Genomic DNA, 18243 nt, shown 5'->3' on the forward strand with positions numbered 1-18243 from the left:
TGTTAGGGTATTTATTAAAAATCTCAACTTTTTCATCTTTCTTTGTTTTGGAAGTGAATGGATAAAATGGAAAGCGTTTTAGCTGGAAGCCTTACATATCTGTTCTAGGAGGCCCTTATAGTCCTAGAAGAGTTTTTAGTGTGGTAATTCGGAATTACCATCATCCCTAAATGTCACAAAGTGTCATTCTTTCTTTTTTTTCAGTTAGTTCACTTATTGAGTCATACCATATCCATAGGTACCCCCACAGATAAGGAAACCCATGGATGCTCAAAACCCATTTATAAAATGATATACATTTGCATATAACCTCTGCATATCTTGCTAAATCATCTCTGGTTATGTATAATACTTAATACAATATAAATCCTATGTGAATAGTTTCTATACTGAATTACTTAGAAATTATGACAAGAACAAACAGACTTTATATGTTCAGAATAGGAATAATTTCTTTTCAAATATTTTTGATCCATGGTCAGTTGACTCCACCAATGCAGAACTTGATACAAAGAGTAGACTGTACCTGGACAAGAGAGGAAGATTTGCTTAGTTAGGGTTTTCTTTCATTGGAAAGAGAATTGACAACTCTTGATGGGTTCTAATTTCTAAACTGTCTTGAGGACCAGGGAAGTAGGATGGGGACAGCCCATGTTGTCCTGATATATGACACACAGTCTGGGACAATTTTGTCTGGCATATGGTAGCAGCCAGGTAATTCTAATAGAGGATGAACTTTGAAATCATAGATCAGATCAGTATTCTCTTTTGCATCTCATATTTTTACATTGCTATGCTTTGTTCAAAGTTATTACTTTTATTTAAGAGGTTTGTGTTACACACTTTGGTTGATTAATTGTTTTTGCAGTTCTAGGTATTGAACTGAGGGCCTTATACATGCTAGGCAAGCTTTCTGCCACTGAACTAACACACTTTCTGTGTCTAGGTAAATTATACTAATTAAGTAAATGTAGCCTCGGGATAGAGATACTGTCACTTGGGTGTGTTTTCACTTCGCCAAACTTAAGTTTCTTTTCTCTTGTGCTGGTGTCTTTGTCTGCAAAAGAACCAGGAATTTGAATAGCACCTAGATGAAACAGCTCTTTCATTTATGTAGTATTGGGCTGTGAATAAGTCAGAAGCAAAGTTGTTTTCCTTAGAAAAGAATCATAATTAATCAGATAATCATTTTTAAAGAAATTATCCACTTAATTATAGTATAATGAACTCACTAAACTTCTAGCTTCAGCAACTAACAACATGTGGTCAAACACCCCATATGTATCATGCTTCACCTATTCTGAATCTGATGATTTTTGAAGCAGTCTCAATCATCCTGCAAGTGCTTCTCTGAAAAAAAGATTGGAAATTTTTTTATGTAAAAAGTCAGGTAGTAAATTTTGCAGACTGCACATTCCCTATTACCCAGTCCTGCCCTTGCAGCACCAGACAGTAAAAGACAGAGTGTAAGTGAATGAGTATGGCTGTGTTCAATGCAACTTTATTGATGGACATTGAAATTTGAATTTCATAGAATTTTCATTGTCATGAAATATTTTTCTTATGATTATTTTCAATTACTTAAAAGTGTCAACATCCTTCTTAGCTTTTGAGCTAGAATTCAGCATTAGCCTTACAACAATGATTCCCTTTACTTATTTTAATATATATAATGGATTGTTGTAGACTCTACTTACCTTACTGTGCTATGGAACACTAGAACTAATTCCTCCTGTCTCACTGAATTTTGGTGCCATTAATCAACTTCACTGCTCAGAGATTTCTAACATAAAAAAAATGGTAAATGTTTGAGTAGATAGAAATACTAATTGCCTTGATTTGGTTATTATATATTATAATGTGAATCAAATTTTATACTCTATCCTGTAGATATATATAAATAGTGTATCAATTGAAAAAAGAATTACATCAATAGTGAGGATGATTTCATGGTGTTCATCTATGCCCAAACTCATCAAATTGTGCATATTAAATATGTGAACCTTTTTGTATATCAATTATACCTCAATAAAGCTGTTTAAAAGAGAAAATGGTAAGAGCCCTCAAAAAATAAATCTCTCTGTAAGCCCTAGAAAATTAATGAGTGCTCAAATTTTCTTGCCTTATAACTTAATTTTGTTTATCTTTTAACTTAATTTTGATCATGAGGCTCTTAAGTCCATTTCATCTTTATGATTCTCCATCCATCCTGTCCTCTGTTTCATGGTCAATGTTATTGTTGTTGAAACTGTTCGTACTATAGATCCTCATGTTTTGAGTTTTGCCTTCCTGTTATGTCATTAAGTAAGGTTTTCTGCTCCCTAGGAAATTCTTTCTCATTTTTTGGTATCAGTTCTTGATGATCACTGCTTATCTTCGTTAATTAATTAGGGCTTGCAGAATGGTCCAATTCTATTGGTCCTGTGTGTACTAGCTGGAGTGCTTCTAAAAAGAAGTTTTTCTATATCAACTATTTGGTTACCCTGATATATATAAGTATTGATGATGAGAAGCTGGTGTTGATGCTTACCTTTGACTTCTTTTAAATGAGTGTTCAAAATAATGAGGTGGTTTGCTATTATCAGCTCAAAAAGTGACCAAGGTGGTTGTTAATATATTTTATTTTAGTGTGATGGTATTTAAGTTTTATTTATTTATTTATTTATTTATTTATTTATTTTATTATTAGTTGTTCAAAACATTACAAAGCTCTTGACATATCATATTTCATACATTTGATTCAAGCGGATTATGAACTCCCATTTATCATGGTTGTCATTGTCTTCACCAACTTGGAAATTTAAACACATGTGATGTGTTTCAACTCATAACACCTATTATCTTTATTGTTCCTCAAGTCCTCCTCACCCCTTTTACCATGGGGCTTACTCAGGGCGTGTAACTCTATCCCTTACCATCTCTACTGACTGCTGATGCAACAGACTCTAGGCATGTATTTTCAATCATTGTCCGCCTGAAAACTGGAATTCACCATTTCCTCAAGCAATTCTGGTTCTTTTTCAGTGGGAAATAGTAATTAGAAATTACATTCTGAGCACAGAGTACTCATACTTCTGTTGGTTGTTCTGGGATCCACCCACAGGACAAAATGGCATATATAAACAGAAACATTTAAAGATATATGCCCTGCACTAAGTTGGATTCAAATTCAGAACTACAGGGATTTTAATCTTGGTTACATTATAATTTTATCTTCTACCAACTGTGTTTTCAGAAACAGTTGTGTATTTTAAAGCATATTGATTGATTAAGGAAATGCAGGGCTCTTAGCTGTCATGTTAATGATGACCCTAGACCTTTAGATCCTGTGTGATGGACAGCACTGCTGTCCTCCCCACATTAAGTACAACTGTGAAGAAATGGGCTTTGCAAAGTTCTAGCCTTGCAAAACAAACCATTAACCTAATAAAAACATTAGTGTTGAGTTCCATATTTTGATTTGTGAAGTTAATCTACTTAACTATTGAGAATTTGATCTTAAAACTGAAGAGCTAGTGTCACTGTTATTTTTGAATCCAGAAAAGTTCTGGTTCTGTAACTGCTCAGTAAAACCAGTAACTGAAGAGACAGAGTGATAGGGAAGGAGCAGGCTCTATTGGCATCAAGCCAACAGATGGAAGATGGGGACTCTTGTCCATTAACCAAAAAAAATTTTTTTTTTGCTTAGGGGTCACAGGCACAAGCTTATATAGGGATTTGAGAGAAGTATGTTTTTACTTCAGGATAAGTGGGCAGCATTCTTCAGTGGTTATAAATTTTGGGCTTTTCTGCTACTATCTGAATGTCACCAAATATTCTGGGTTCTGCCACTCTGAAGAAAAGTTACTGATTAAAAAGTTGTCTTTTTTTTTAAGGAATATCTAACTTTATAGTTTCAGATACAGAACAGGTGATGGGATCAGAAAGCAGCTTTTGCTGGAGAACACTAGGCAGTTCAATCAGAGGTGTCAGCTACAGCAAAGCTAGTGGGAGACTAACATGTTGCTCAGCTGTGTGTCTTCCAAAATTGATAATTTTAAGTCACTTAAGCAGGTGAAGCTAAAGGGCTTATTTAGGTTATCTAATTATTTGTTTTCTTTCTAATTATTGCATTTATTATACATATATTTTGTTCCTTGGGTGATCTTCTAAATAAAATTTGAACATAAGTTTATTAAATAATATTATTTAGTCATCTCTAATATATAATGAAATGAACTATGTCTAACTGTGAGATTTTAAATTTCCATAAAAATAAAATGTGATTGTATACAATATTCCCTTAGTGTGGTAATACTTAGGGTATCTGTTTATTATATTGGTATCTGTATAGATATTAACCAATTAAAGTATACTTGCCATAGAAATCAATGGTATATGGTGACAGAAACTAGAACTTCAGTTTCTTTTGTCTCACCTCCATATATACTTGGTTATCTTAGCTGTGGTGTAAACATCAAAGGTCAATGTAGTAATTAATCTCTTAATTATGAAAATAAAAATATGGACCATAGAAAAATTGTGGAATTAATTAATACTGGATTTAAATTACATATGATGTTCCAAACAAAATTACTCCAGACTCTGCTGATGCTATTAGTGATCTCAGCAATAAGAATTTCAATCAGCGTGTTACAAATGGGCATATTTGAAAGTGGGTTAGTACAGACTATTTTTACTGTTGAAGAAGGGCAAATGCAGTTTAATCCCCACCTGTGCAAAGGAGGAAGGGGCCTGGCTCATCTCTCCTCTGAGCTTGTGCACTCAGAGAAACTCCAAAAAGCCTGAGATTGATTAATTTGCTGCAAGTGCTGCTAACTTCCCAGAACTCAATTTCTCTCAATCATTGCTCTGATTATTGCGAAACTATTCCTGAAAGACTTAATATGTATCTTTTTTTTGCTAGTAAATTGCTGCTCATTTAGAAGTCCTCAAGTTAGTCCAATGCATAAAGAAGGTTGTAAGTCTAATTTAAATAACTATCAGTACTTTTTCCCAGCTTGCTCACATTGAAATACATGCACTTTTAAAGATACTCTTGCCTTCATAATGACCTAATAACCAGTAAGATCATTTCCTCTCAGGCATCTTCATTATGTTTCTTTCATTAAGTTCACAAAAGATGGGACAGCAATTTCATTAACAACCCTGGACATGCAGTTGCCATGCTTCTTATGAAATTTAAGGTTTTTATTCCCCAAAATTGAAGTCTTCCATGGTGAATTCTTTATATTATAAAGAAAAATCTGGATGACCACTCTTGGTTGCGGCTCATTGTGCACTCTTGGTCCCTGCTCATTTTCCTAGCACACTTATAAGAAGATGGAGAGCCAGTGCTTGGTGGAGCTACCTCTTCCTAACATTGGAATTTGGAAGAAATATTGATAGTCTTGCCATCTCTACTCAGTGTACATCTCCAGATTTTCCTGGGAGTGTCACTCAATAAGCTAGAATAATAAAAAAAGATTCTCCAAAGGCTCCTAGATGCACAGTAATTCCTGAGGTTCAGAACATATTGCCCTCTCTGGTTATTGGTGACATAAAAAGAGGCTAAAAGGGAGAAGGGCCCATGTGTCTCTGCACCTCCCCAGCATCAAGGGAATAGGACTGGCTTCATTCCTCGCATTTCCCAGTTTAATTCTAGTTGAAGGAAGGAATTCTGGGAACCAGGTCTTCTTAAAATGAACTCATGTAATCACCCATTTATGCCTTAAATGTCTTTTAATATAACCACTAAGCCTCCTTAAGATGTGTGTTAAGGTTTGTATATGACGTGTCCCCCCTACTCAAAGCTCCTGTGTTAATTCATGAATCTTCAGAGGTGATGTAATTGGATTTTAAGAGTCTCACCATTCAATCCATCCTAGTGTGAATGGACTAAGTGGATGGTAACTGTAGGCAGGTGGGGTATGGCTAGATGAGGCAAGTCCTGGAAGGGTTCATCTGCCCTGTGGTCCCTTCCCTCTGTTTCTTGGCTGCCATGAGTTAGCTGCAGTCCTTCACCAAGCCCTTCCACCATGATACTCTGTCTCTCCTCCTGCCCAGAGCACTGACGTTGGCAAACCATGGACTAAAGTTCTAAAACTGTGAGCCAAAATTAATTTTTCTTCTCTAAGTTGTTCTTGTTGGGTATTTTGGTCACAATGATGGAAAGTTAACTAACATGGTATGCCAGGTGTGGTTTCTGTGCTAGAGATAACAGTAAAACCCTGGAAAAATCCTTGCCTTCCTGGAACTTATATCCTGAAAGGGGAAGGAGAGGATAACAATAGTAAGTAAGTAATTTAGGCACTACATCAAAGAGCTGTCACTACCATCCCAAAAGGAAAACCTGAGCAGTGCCATGCAGAAGCATGTGTCAGTTTTCAGTCTAGGATGAGGTTGAGCAGTGACTGGGAGTAAATGGACATATTAGCCATGGGGCTTCGTGGGGAGAACATTCCAGGAGGAGGAAGGTGTGGAGCCTGCCTGGGTGAGAAGGATCATTGAATAAGTTCAGTGTGGCTGGACTTTCAGCTGACACTGCAGTGATGGGGACCAAAGCAGAGAGGTTTGGGGGACTGTGTACATTCTTGGAGGTCATTCTGTGTACCTTTGCCTTCATTCTGAAAATCAAAAAAATGAACGTTTTCACTTACTAGTGAAGCCTGCCCATTTTAAAAATTCATTTGGTGACACAACCTGACCTAATAGGAAGTGAACAAGCTATTTAATAGGGTCTCTATTTTTTCCTCCTTAGAGTCAGTATTCTTAAGTTTTGATGCAGAAATATCAAAGGGCCTGTTTGTGAGGTGCTTCCCAGATTTTCTTGGGAGTGTCACTCAATAAGCAGTATATACCTTTCTAAATATTTTTAAAATGTGATTTTTGAACCTTGTTGTGCCCAGTGGTTTCAGATAAATGCTAATGGCCTGTCCCATGGCCATGGCATTTGAGTCCAGGATCTAATTTACATACCTGTTCCTTCAGCACTAGGGAGGTGAGGAGCTGCCTCCTCTCTTCTGAAGGATGCTGTTTTCATACTCTTATCTCCGTTTCTGGATCCTAGCTGTGGACCAGATGAGTTCTTCTGTGTCCTGCTCACATTTCTCTGAAGGAAGCCACTTCTTACTTTCTATGCAGAAATCAGGATGTCTTGGATGGAATGTCCTCTGCTGGGCTTCCTTCCAGAATAGGAGAAGAGGGACTTCCTCCCTAGACCCTTCATTTCTATTAATACAACTTTAAATTGAATTAGATTTTTAAAAATTTCTACTCCACAATCATTACCTACATTTCAATGATACAAACATCCCTAAGTCAGGTCCCTAGGTAGCTATTTATTTATTCTAATATTTATTTTTTTGTTTTAGGTGGACACGATATCTTTATTTTATATAAATGTGGTTCTGAGGGTTGAACCCAGTGCCTCATGCATGCTAGGCGAGCACTCTACCACTGAGCCACAATCCCAGCCCCTAGGTAGCTATTTATTAAGTCAGTGTTTACAAGCAAGTATGAGGTCTACATTTGTTTTGGTTGATGTTTATCTTGATAGTTTAAATTCACTGTTTGACTTCACAGATATTTTTCTCTATCATTTTTTTCTTTTTCCTTTTTCATACATGTGCTCACTTGACCAGCACATCCACGACTTTATCAGAGGGGATAATGTTGGGCAATGTCAGGGATGGGGAAATAGCATTGGTGCTGACTTCAGCACTGATGTTCATGTTAGCCATGGATTCTGGTTGTTGAAGGTGTCAAGTCCACCTTACATTCACTGTCATCATCTCACTTTGCACTCACTGTGTCATGGGAGCTAGTCTAGGCAGTTCTGGCTGATGTTTTACCATTGACTTTGTTTTTATTTATTTATTTATTTTTTACGTTTTTTTTTTTTTTTGTACCAGAGATTGAACTCGTGGCCCTTAACCACTGATCTATTGCCCTAGTTCTTTTCTGTACTTTATTTAGAGACAGGGTCTCACTGAGTTGCTTAGCACCTCACTTTTACTAAGGCTGTCTTTGAACTCATGATCCTCCTGCTTCAGCCACTCAAGCTACTGGGATTACAGGTGTGTGCCACTGGGCTAGACTCTATCAGTTACTTTAAATGATGTATCTTCCTTATTTCCTAAGGGCCCAAGAAATAGGGTTTGGCACCATAGGGGGAAAAAAGTACAATCTTTTCCTTAACCTATCATAAGGTTCAAATACAGATTAATAAGATTCAAACAAAGAACTAAAAAGTATATATGTTTTATGTGACACAGAAACCTTCAGAAAATGAATACTCAAGGACCCAGAGAAGATCATGATTTTATGGACTTTCCTCCAGAAATATGATTGGAGGACAAAAGGTGGATGGTTTAACAGTTACAAACTAGGGGACATAGCCAGTTTTCAGATTCTTCTTGACTCCTTTGTGTGGCCATTGCTTCTTTCTGGTATGGGGCATGATTCCTGTCAGAGGAGGAGGGAGGGAGGCCTGAGAGAGACCTTCCTAGGTGTTGAGGCCTATTCAGGGGAAGTGGACTAGGGTAATTTCAGTTTCTGTAGCTTGCTTCAGGAGGTATGGGCAGTGGGAGAAGGTCAGAGAGGCTTCCCTACTTCTGCACTTTTCTCAGTTGCTTTCAGCATAAAATACCCAACATGCCAAGGGGACATGCTTTGGGGGAACATTTTCTCTGCATCACTTCAGAACTAACAAAGTGATAGACACGGTGGGTGTCTCCCCCTCCTTCCATATCCTCTCCTGAACTTTGAGGACAATTCCTCATTTCTACTCCTTTGAACCCAGGTGTGGATGACTCCTGAAGCATGATATCCCATAGGGAGCTAATAACCTAAAAGTTATTGTGGATTGGACCAACTTTTCATCATGAGGAAGCAAGGTTGCTTTTATTAATGTATACCTGTCAAGATTTCAGAGCAAAAGAAGAAATGATGTCATCCAAGGAGCAGTTCATTTTCCCATGTGAATGAACACCTTTAGACTTGGGGTTTGTGTATTTTTCTGCTTTCTCTGTTCTCTCACCTATTGCTTTGCCCACCCAACTCTTTTCCTTTTCTTTCACTGGTTATTTCCTTCATCTTTCCTGCTGTGCAAGACTCATTTTGGATCAGTCTCTCCTGTCCTTTCCATCCTTGTTGGTTTGTTCTCTGCTCATTTCATTTACCTTGTGTGGCACCTCAATGCTTGCCCATCCTCAGACAGGTGTTCTAGCTCATATTTCCAAAGTGAGCTTTCAGCTTGTGTGGAAGTACATCCCACATTTCAATGGCATGCCTCCTTCTGGGTGATGAATATTCTAGATATTCAAATATTGCCATGCATCCCTAATTTTAAATATACATTTTAGTCATGGTATAAGCTCTTCTCTTAAATTATCTCCAGCACACTTTAATCTTACTTAGTTTGGTTTGTATATTCTGAGAAATATCCTCTTATGGCTATTTAACATGTGGATTTCAGGGAATATCCTTGTCCTGTAGAAAGAGGTCAGCATAGTCTGCATCTTAGAATGTGATAGTGGATTCATCATTTTTGAAAATAATAAGTATGATATTTATTTTAATTTTAAAATGCTATCTAGTAAGAAGATTATTTTGTTCTGAAAACACTGTGATATCACAAAAATAAATAGAAATATTTGTCAAAACATAGTTATCTCATTTAAAGATAGGTTTCATATTATTTATATATATATATATATACATATATATATGAACATATATATATGAACATATATATATGAACAATTTTTATTCATCAGGGTCCTAAGAATATTTAATAATATGAAAAATTCCACAGATATCATAAACAAAAATAGAAAGTATTATTTATATTTTGAACCATCATTTTAACCTTTATTAACATTCATATAATCTCTAATAGAAAAAGTAGTCTGTGGTATACTAAAATGATGATATTTACCTCAAATGAGTACTGAGATTATATGGTTTTAAAAATATAACTTTACTCTGGTTAGTAAAAAAAAAGTTTCTATAGTAAACATTTGAATCTAAAGGTCATTCCTCTTTTTTTTTTTTTTTTTGGTCCTTAGTAATATACTATGTGCAGGTGTACATCAGTGCACTTATATCTCATAGATTATTATGTTCTGCTATTTAGATTCTAGGTTTTTTCCACCTCACCTGGCTAAATAAAGTCTTTCTTCTCTCTTGTGTTCCTGCTTGGATAAAGCAAGTTTACTTGTGACTCTCTTTCCAAACTTTTCAGCTCACCAGCACTTTTTACCTACCAATAATCTTTTGGAGACAGGATCTTCCTCTGTTGCCCAAGATGGCCTCAAACTTCTGAGCTGAAGCCACCCTCCTATCTGAGCTACCCAAGTAGCTAGGACTGTAGATAGGCCACCATACCTGGCTTAATTGCAAACACTTTTATTTTTTGCTTTGTTCTTTTTAGTTATATGAGAAAAGAATGTATTTTGACATATCATACATACATGGAATATGACTTCCCATTTTTGTAGTTGTCTGTGATATGGATGAAGTTACATTGGCTGAATATAGGAAAGTCTGATTCATTCTACAGTCTTTCCCATTCCCTTTCCCCATCACTTCCCACACTCCACCCTGTCCAATCAGATAAATTGCCTCCACCCCCAAGTATTGTGAGTCAGCATTCACATATCAGAGAGGCCTTTGGTTTGGAAGATAGGGTTTTTTTCACTTAGCATGGTAGCCTCCAGTTCCATCCATTTGCCAGAAAATTTCATTCTTCTTTATGGCTCAGTATATTCTATTATGTATATATACTACATTTTCTTTATCTATTCATCTGTTGAAGGGCACCTAGGTTGGTTCCATAGCTTAGCTATTGTGAATTGAGCAGCTATAAACATTGATGTGGCCACATCACATAGTATGCTGATTTTATGTCCTTTGGATATATACAGAGGAGTGGCATAACTGGGTCAAAAGGTGGTTTTATTCCTATTTTTTGAGGAATCGCCATATTGCATACCAGAGTTGTTGCACCAATTGGAAGTCCCATCAGCAGCATATGAGTATACCTTTCCCCCTGCATCCTTGCCAACATTTATTGTTACTTGTATTCTTGATAATTGCCATTCTGATTGGAGTGAGATGAAATCTTAATGTAGTTTTAACTTACATTTTTCTAATTGCTCATGATGTTGAACATTTTTTCATCTAGCTGTTGACTGATTGCATTTCTCCTATGAACTGTCTGTTCAGTTCCTTTGCCTGTTTATTGATTGGATTTTTTAAATTATTGTTATTGTTAAGTTTTTTGAGTTCTTTATATATCCTGGAGATAATTGCTGTGTCTAAGGTGCAGATAACAAAGATTTTCTCCCAATTTTTAGGCTCTCTCTTCACATTATTGATTTGTTTCCTTTGCTGTGAGGGTGTGGTCTCTATTTTGCTTCACTGTAGCCTTTTATGTTTCCCCTCCAGTTCCTTGTATTCCCTAGGCTCCTCCTGTTGCAGAGCCCCCCTCTCTGCTGGCTCCATTTCTTCTCCTTCCCTGCCTAGGACTCTGCTTTGCATCCTCAAGGCTGGGCTCTGGCTCCACTTCCTAGAAGCCTGCACTGCTCTCAAAGATTGCTGAGTTAGGCCCTAAGTGTGCCATGGGAGGTGTTCTTTGCTCTGCATCATTAATATTAACTCACAAGTTCATTTCACTAACAATACTGTAAATTCATTTAGGCAAAGGATTATTCTATTGACTTTCTGCTCCCTTAGATGATGGAGTGTGTGCCTCATAAAGATGTTCACTGGGCTTCGGTTGAATGAATGCTTGGATCTGTGCATGCATGAATTATGTAAGATAAAATGACCTGCAGATTTGAGCAAGACATGCTATTTGGTATTCCTGTGTGGATCCCTAGCTAAAATTATGCTAGTTAGTACATGGGTTCCCTCCCTATTTATTATTTTTCCTAAAGAAGCTGAATCTAATTATCTGTGTGGTTAAGCACATGAGATTTGTTTTTAAAAGGCTTCTCATGAGAGACCATGCCATGTGTTAGAGTTGTGTAGAGTTGCCAGTCTGAGGCTGTTTATTTTACAGGGTAAGGCTGTGACTTGAAGACATAGTAATCCTGAGTGATGCTCCTACAACATATGTATAAGTTTAAAAGAGAGGTTTTCATACCCTGTGGTCTCTCAGTACTGCCTTGAGTAGTCCTTAGATCATTAAGTACATACACTAAAATTCTTTGAAAAAGACTAGAGGTTTCACTCAGTTATAGATAGAGCATTTACCTAGCATGCATAAGACCTGGAATCAATCCCCAGCACTGCTAATAAGGAAACAAAAATTTGAATAAACATCCTTTTTAGATGTACTTCTTTTAGTAAAAAATATATAGGATTACTATAAAAGTATAAGCCAGTAGAGTTCATGCCAAAAGTAAGCAAATAAATGACTATATAGTCCCTTTCCTTTTTATTCTTTTCAGAAAGTATATAGTTGTTAAAAATCTGCCTTTCTTTAGGGCTTAATTATTTTCCCTAAAAACCAGAGGTAAATATTTTATTCTGTTTGAAAAAAAGTAGAGTAGTCAGTCTCATGTTACTCTGGTGATAGATTTGATTATTTATTTGGAGGGATAGCAGAGACTGAATGTATGAAGTACAGAGAGGAACCATTTCTCTGTTTTAGTAATATTAAGTTTTTAACTTTGTAGTGCTCTTTGTCAGATCAGATTTAGTTCATTTAATAAAATACACGTATACATAAGTTATATATCCAATTTTATATTCTAATTTATGACATTTTAATCCACAAACAAGGCTGTTTTTATAGCTGATACTAAAGATAATGTTGGTAGAACCCTTTTTCTCCACTATTGATGTTTCCTTGTATGTGCAGGAGCTCTACTAGTGCAGCACTCCTGACTACCTTCTCACTTCCCAAGCAGGAGCTGGCTGAGAAGAAGCACAGGGTATGCTTAGCTCAGTCCCTTCTTTCGGGATCTAAGTGCCTATGGGAACCTCATTTCTTCATTCTGTGAGTTATACAGCAGCACCCAACATATGGAAGGCCTTGTGGTTTTCTAATGCTGCCTGTGACTGGGTGGGTGAGTCTGTTTAATTCTGTCCTTTAGTATTAGCAAGCACATTATTCAAACCTATACCAGATGTTGCAGCTGCAGTTTTATCAGTAAGAAAGGTGGAATTTTAACAGCCAGCCTGCCTTTCTCTTTAAATTTGTTGCTCATTTGTTCCAAAATTCAGGTGGGGATTTGTGGTATCCATCATCATGCCACTGTTATTGCATATAGGTTTTATTTCCCACAACACACTTCAAAATGAGTTGCTTTCAGATAAGGAAGATGGGGTCCTGTGAGAGTAAATCACTTTGAGTGATCAAGTTTGATTTGGCACCCTGGTCAGGCTAACTCACAAACTCATGTCCATTAAGACATATTGCCAATGAAAATATCACTGTTAAAAGCTTTTAAAGGACTTTACATAATATAAATCACTGAATAATACAAATGAGCATTTTTATGCTCATTTTTTGTAGACTTGCATTTTTATGGCTATAAATTAAAAAAAAAAAAACCAAAAGAACACATTTTAATATCGTCTGCAAGTCCTTAAATGAATAGGGCCTTATCTACCTCCCTTGGTTCCACTTGCTGCCTTAATTTTTTTAAATATTTATTTTTTGGTTGTAATTGAACACAATATCTTTATTTTATTTATTTATTTTTATGTGGTGCTGAGGATCAAACCCAGGGCCTCCCACGTGCTAGGTGAGCAGTCTACTACTTAGTCATAATCCTAGCCCCATTGCTGCCTTAATTTTAAGCAGCTTTTTCTAACCATCTTGGGCTTCCTATGCTATTTATTATGACTAGAATACTATTTCTTTCCATTCTCCTTCTTTGCTTGGTTAACTTCTGCTTACTCTTCAGATCTCGGTTCATGTGTCATTTCCTTGTACTGGCCTCCTGTGTTCACAATATCTACAGTTGGTCCACATTGTGATTTCTGGCAGCTATTTGTTCTTTTCCTTTATCACCCTGGCCATCATTAGTTCTTAAGTATTCATTTCAAACTTACACTCCCCAATAAATTGAAGCCCCATAAACATAACAACCCCTTGTTTTTTGTTTACCATTGTGGGCCTAGTGTCTTGCCACAATGATTGTACAGTTTGGCACACAAAGAATGCTTGCTGGGTGAAAAATGGACATAGTTTTTGACATCGTGAATTAGTCTTAAAATCTTAGACTATCCTTTTCTACTAATACTTACAAATAACATGCAAAAGATAGCTCCCCCCATGATTACAAAAAATAAAAATTATAGAACTGAAATCTCTACCCTTGTTTTGGGACTTTAAACTATTTGGAAGCATAGAGTGAATTTACAAGTGAGCCTACTGAAAGGTTAAATGTATAGGGATAATAAAAGACTAAATTGCACCAGCAATGCAACCTGCTTTATATGGTCCTGAGATATGGGATATTGTTATATTTAAGTATGAAAGTAATATTTATTAGGCATCTACTTCTCTTTGGTTTTTTCAATATCTAGAAAGAACATCATAAAGTCTGGATTAGTCCCCTAGGCATGTTCATTGGGAATATACCTAATGTACACTTTAATATCATTCTTGAAACATTATTTTTGTTGATACATAAAATGAGATCAGTGATATGGTAGTTAGCAAGTTAATTTTTGTTTCCTAACCAAGTCTAAAAATATCATATAAAATGTCAGAAAGAGTTGAAATTCTGGTTTCCATATTGGCTGTACCAATTTGAAGTTCCACAAGCAATGTATGAGTATGCCTTTTCCCCCACATCCTTGCCAACACTTATTGTTGTTGTCTTCATAATAGCTGCCATTTTGGTTGAAGTGAGATGATATTTTAGAGTAGTTTTGATTTGCATTTCTCTAATTGCTAGAGATATGAAAAATTGTGCTCTATATGTGTAATAAGAATTGTAATGCATTCTGCCGACATATATTTAAATAAAATCAATTTTAAAAAAGAGTTGAAATATTCCTAAGGAGCAAAGTTAAGAATTTTTCTATGTGCTTTTCTCCCTCTCCCTGTTGGGCTAATTTAACATACTTTATAGCTTGCGGTAAAATCATGACATTTATGCACATTTTATTTTGTATCCCTCAATCTTCAAAGTGTTGATCAATCCAGAATTTCAGTTTTCTGGGCAGCTATTCCCCTTGAAAAATTGCCCATGGATTATAAACCACTGAACCAAGATCTGCATGAAAATGACATCGATCATATTCTATCAGGTCTTACTGTTTTGATGTGACAGCTGACATTGCTTCTTTTTGTCCCCTCCCTACTTCTGCTATTATAGGGCATTGATGTACGAGATGCTCCGCTGAAGGAAACAAAGGTGACTAGTTCCAGAAGATTCATAGCTTCCTTTAATGTTGTGAATACCACCAAACGAGATGCTGGAAAGTACCGCTGCATGATTCGCACTGAAGGAGGTGTTGGGATATCAAACTATGCAGAACTGGTAGTTAAAGGTATTTAATGTGTTTTTATATCCTGCATTTAAGTCTTTTGAAATAGATATGTTAGATGGACTTTTTTTCATTATTTGCTTAAACTCGAACTTGTCTTATTTTTGAACAGTAGTTTGGTGACAGGTTATATTGACAGATTACATTTTAAGTACAAATTTTATACATGAGCAATATTTTTGAAAAATGCATATTATTTATGTTCATTTTGTTACATACAAAGCATTAAATGTGCTCTTGGCAAAGTCTTTTGCCAACTCTGTACATACAGATTACAACTATAATTTTTTTAAGGAATTAAAATTTTTTACTGATATAAAATCACATAAAATGCAAATATTCACCAGCCAGGGTGTTTATAATAACAGAGTGGTTAATAAAATGAAACAGTGTCAGTATAAAAATGCTCCATCGTATCACATGAGCCATATTGATAATACTGTGTTAACATTCATAACGTTCCAGTTAGACTCTATTACTATATTTTGTGTGCCATGAAAATTGAGTCATTATATTCAAGAGGGTTGGGAATGAGGGGAGAAAAAAAGAGAGGGAAAATAAGTTTTCTTTAGCTTATTTAGTGCTGTTTTGTGGTCTGAGGAGTTTATAGTATTAAGCTGTAAAGGCAATTTTGGTCCCCAGACAATAAATGGACTTATAGATGTGCCGTGTGGCATTTTTTAGGAAACTGTAGCAGGTCAGTGCTGGTTTTTCTAGGAGAACAAGATGACACCTTATTTAATTTTATTTGTTCGGTGATGGGGATGTAACCTAGGACTTCATGCATACTAAGCCTGTGCTCACTAAGGTATGCTTCCAGCCCTGGGCCTTTATTTTAAACTTTTGCTTTGCATTTCTTAAATATGAAATATAAAATTGATCTTCTAAGGAGAAGCCATTTCTTTGATCAGCAAATTCCTCTTTTAAGACAGAACTAGCTATGTGTATACAGGTCAAGGGTTTTCCCTCTCTGAGTATCTGTTTCCTTATATATAGATAGCTATTGTAATGTCACCTATCTTATAGGAGGATGAACTTCTAAAAGTATATTCCAGCACTTAGAACAGTGCACAAATCTGGCACATGTAGGGCTGTGATGAGGAGGAGAAGTTCAGGGGTGTTCTTTCTGTCTGAACCAGTAGATCAGTTGTTGTCATCTGGGAATGCATACCAGAACTCCCTTTCCACATTCAAAAAGGTATAATGCCTGCCCACCTCTCCTCTTGGGTCTCCTCCTGCCACACCCAGAAACAGAATCTCTTGGAGTATAATTTCTATTATAAAGCCTGCAGGTAGTTTGTATATGAGTTTCGTTGGGAGATCAGTGTTTTGTGTAGTCATCATACATGGCTTAGAAGACAGAACTGGCCATATCAGAGCCTGTCACTTGAGAATTACCAGCAATGAAGGATATTCAGTAGAAGGAAGCACATGCCAAAACATCTACCTGAAGCCTAGCATGGTGGTGCACGCCTATAATCCCAGTGGCTCAGAAGGCTGAGGTAGGAAGATGGTGAATTTATAGCCAGCCTCAGCAATGGCAAGATGCTAAGCAACTCTCCCAGTGAGACCCTGTCTCTAATAAAATACAAAATAGGACTAGGGATGTGGCTCAATGGTTGAGTGCCCCTGAGTTCAATCCCCATTACTCCTCCACGACCCCATAAATCTACCTGAATCATATATGTTGCCACACCAGATTCTAAGTGTTTTGATTTGTAGTGAAACTTTAACTAGCCTTCCTGGGAAAACTTTTGGATTTAGGTTTAATATTTATAAAATTTATAATTTTTTAATAAAATATTTATAAAATTTATAAATTTATAAAATTCATCATTGCTGTACACACCCTAACCTTCTGAAGATTCTCTGGTGAGGGGTCACAATATAGAAAGTGGGTAAATTTTACTGATAATTGCTGTAGAATGGCCTAAGTCTTCTCATCATCACTGTTGTTATTTAACTTTGATCTTGGTTCAATTCTTTGTTATTAGTTTCACTTTTTGATTAATAGTTGCTCTCACATTTCACTGTGGTCCATGCTGTGTGGTTGATGCACCAATGGCAAATATGGTAGCCTCTTTAAAAATTGCCTCTGTGGAAAAGTTAATTAGTTGGGAGGTAAAAATAAATCAGAAATTTTTAGACTGCTAGAACAAACCTAGACATAAGGAATGTACACATTTGTGCTCCATGCTTTCCTATGGTAGCATTGCAGCTCATTGATAAAAATGTACTGGCACCAACTCCCATCTCTTCATGCTTCCTATGCCAGTGATGATAGGTTGGCATTCAGGTGGCACTCAAATCTGAATTTGTCTTTTCTCCCATTTATAATTTTATTGACAAATTCTGTATATACTTCATAATAAAAATGAAATTATATGCCATTTTCTACTAGTTTAATGAAGTTATTTTTTTTGTGAGACAATTACTTTAAAATACATAATAGCATTGTTAGGGCACTTACTTATAACACTTTTTGTATGTTATATAGAATTTGGAATGCTAACGTTCTACACATAGGAAGAACTACAGTCTCAAGAGTTTATCATTTTCTTAAGATCACAGTCTGAGTTTGATGACAGTCACCCAAATAAAGCCCAGACTCTTTTACTATAACTCTAGTATTTATTCATGTCTACCACTGCTTTTGGTAATCAAATACATAAAAATATTTCATATAATCTCCATAATGCATGCATATATGCACATATCAATATAAAGTTTAATTATATGATCTTTATA

General features: G+C 36.1%; 1 protein-coding gene across 9 annotated transcripts in view; it reads left to right on the top strand.

The window, feature by feature from the left end:
- Ptprm (protein tyrosine phosphatase receptor type M) overlaps positions 1 to 18243 on the top strand; it is an 807906-nt gene that overhangs the window by 343658 nt on the left and 446005 nt on the right. For all 9 annotated transcript variants that reach the window (XM_021734384.2, XM_078030368.1, XM_078030369.1 and 6 more), the window contains exon 6: positions 15324 to 15498. In XM_021734384.2, coding sequence (XP_021590059.1) covers positions 15324 to 15498 — 175 coding nt within the window. The remainder of the gene's footprint in view (positions 1 to 15323; positions 15499 to 18243) is intronic.

Source organism: Ictidomys tridecemlineatus, chromosome 13, assembly GCF_052094955.1.
Source record: "Ictidomys tridecemlineatus isolate mIctTri1 chromosome 13, mIctTri1.hap1, whole genome shotgun sequence".
Classification (NCBI taxonomy): Eukaryota; Metazoa; Chordata; class Mammalia; order Rodentia; family Sciuridae; genus Ictidomys; species Ictidomys tridecemlineatus.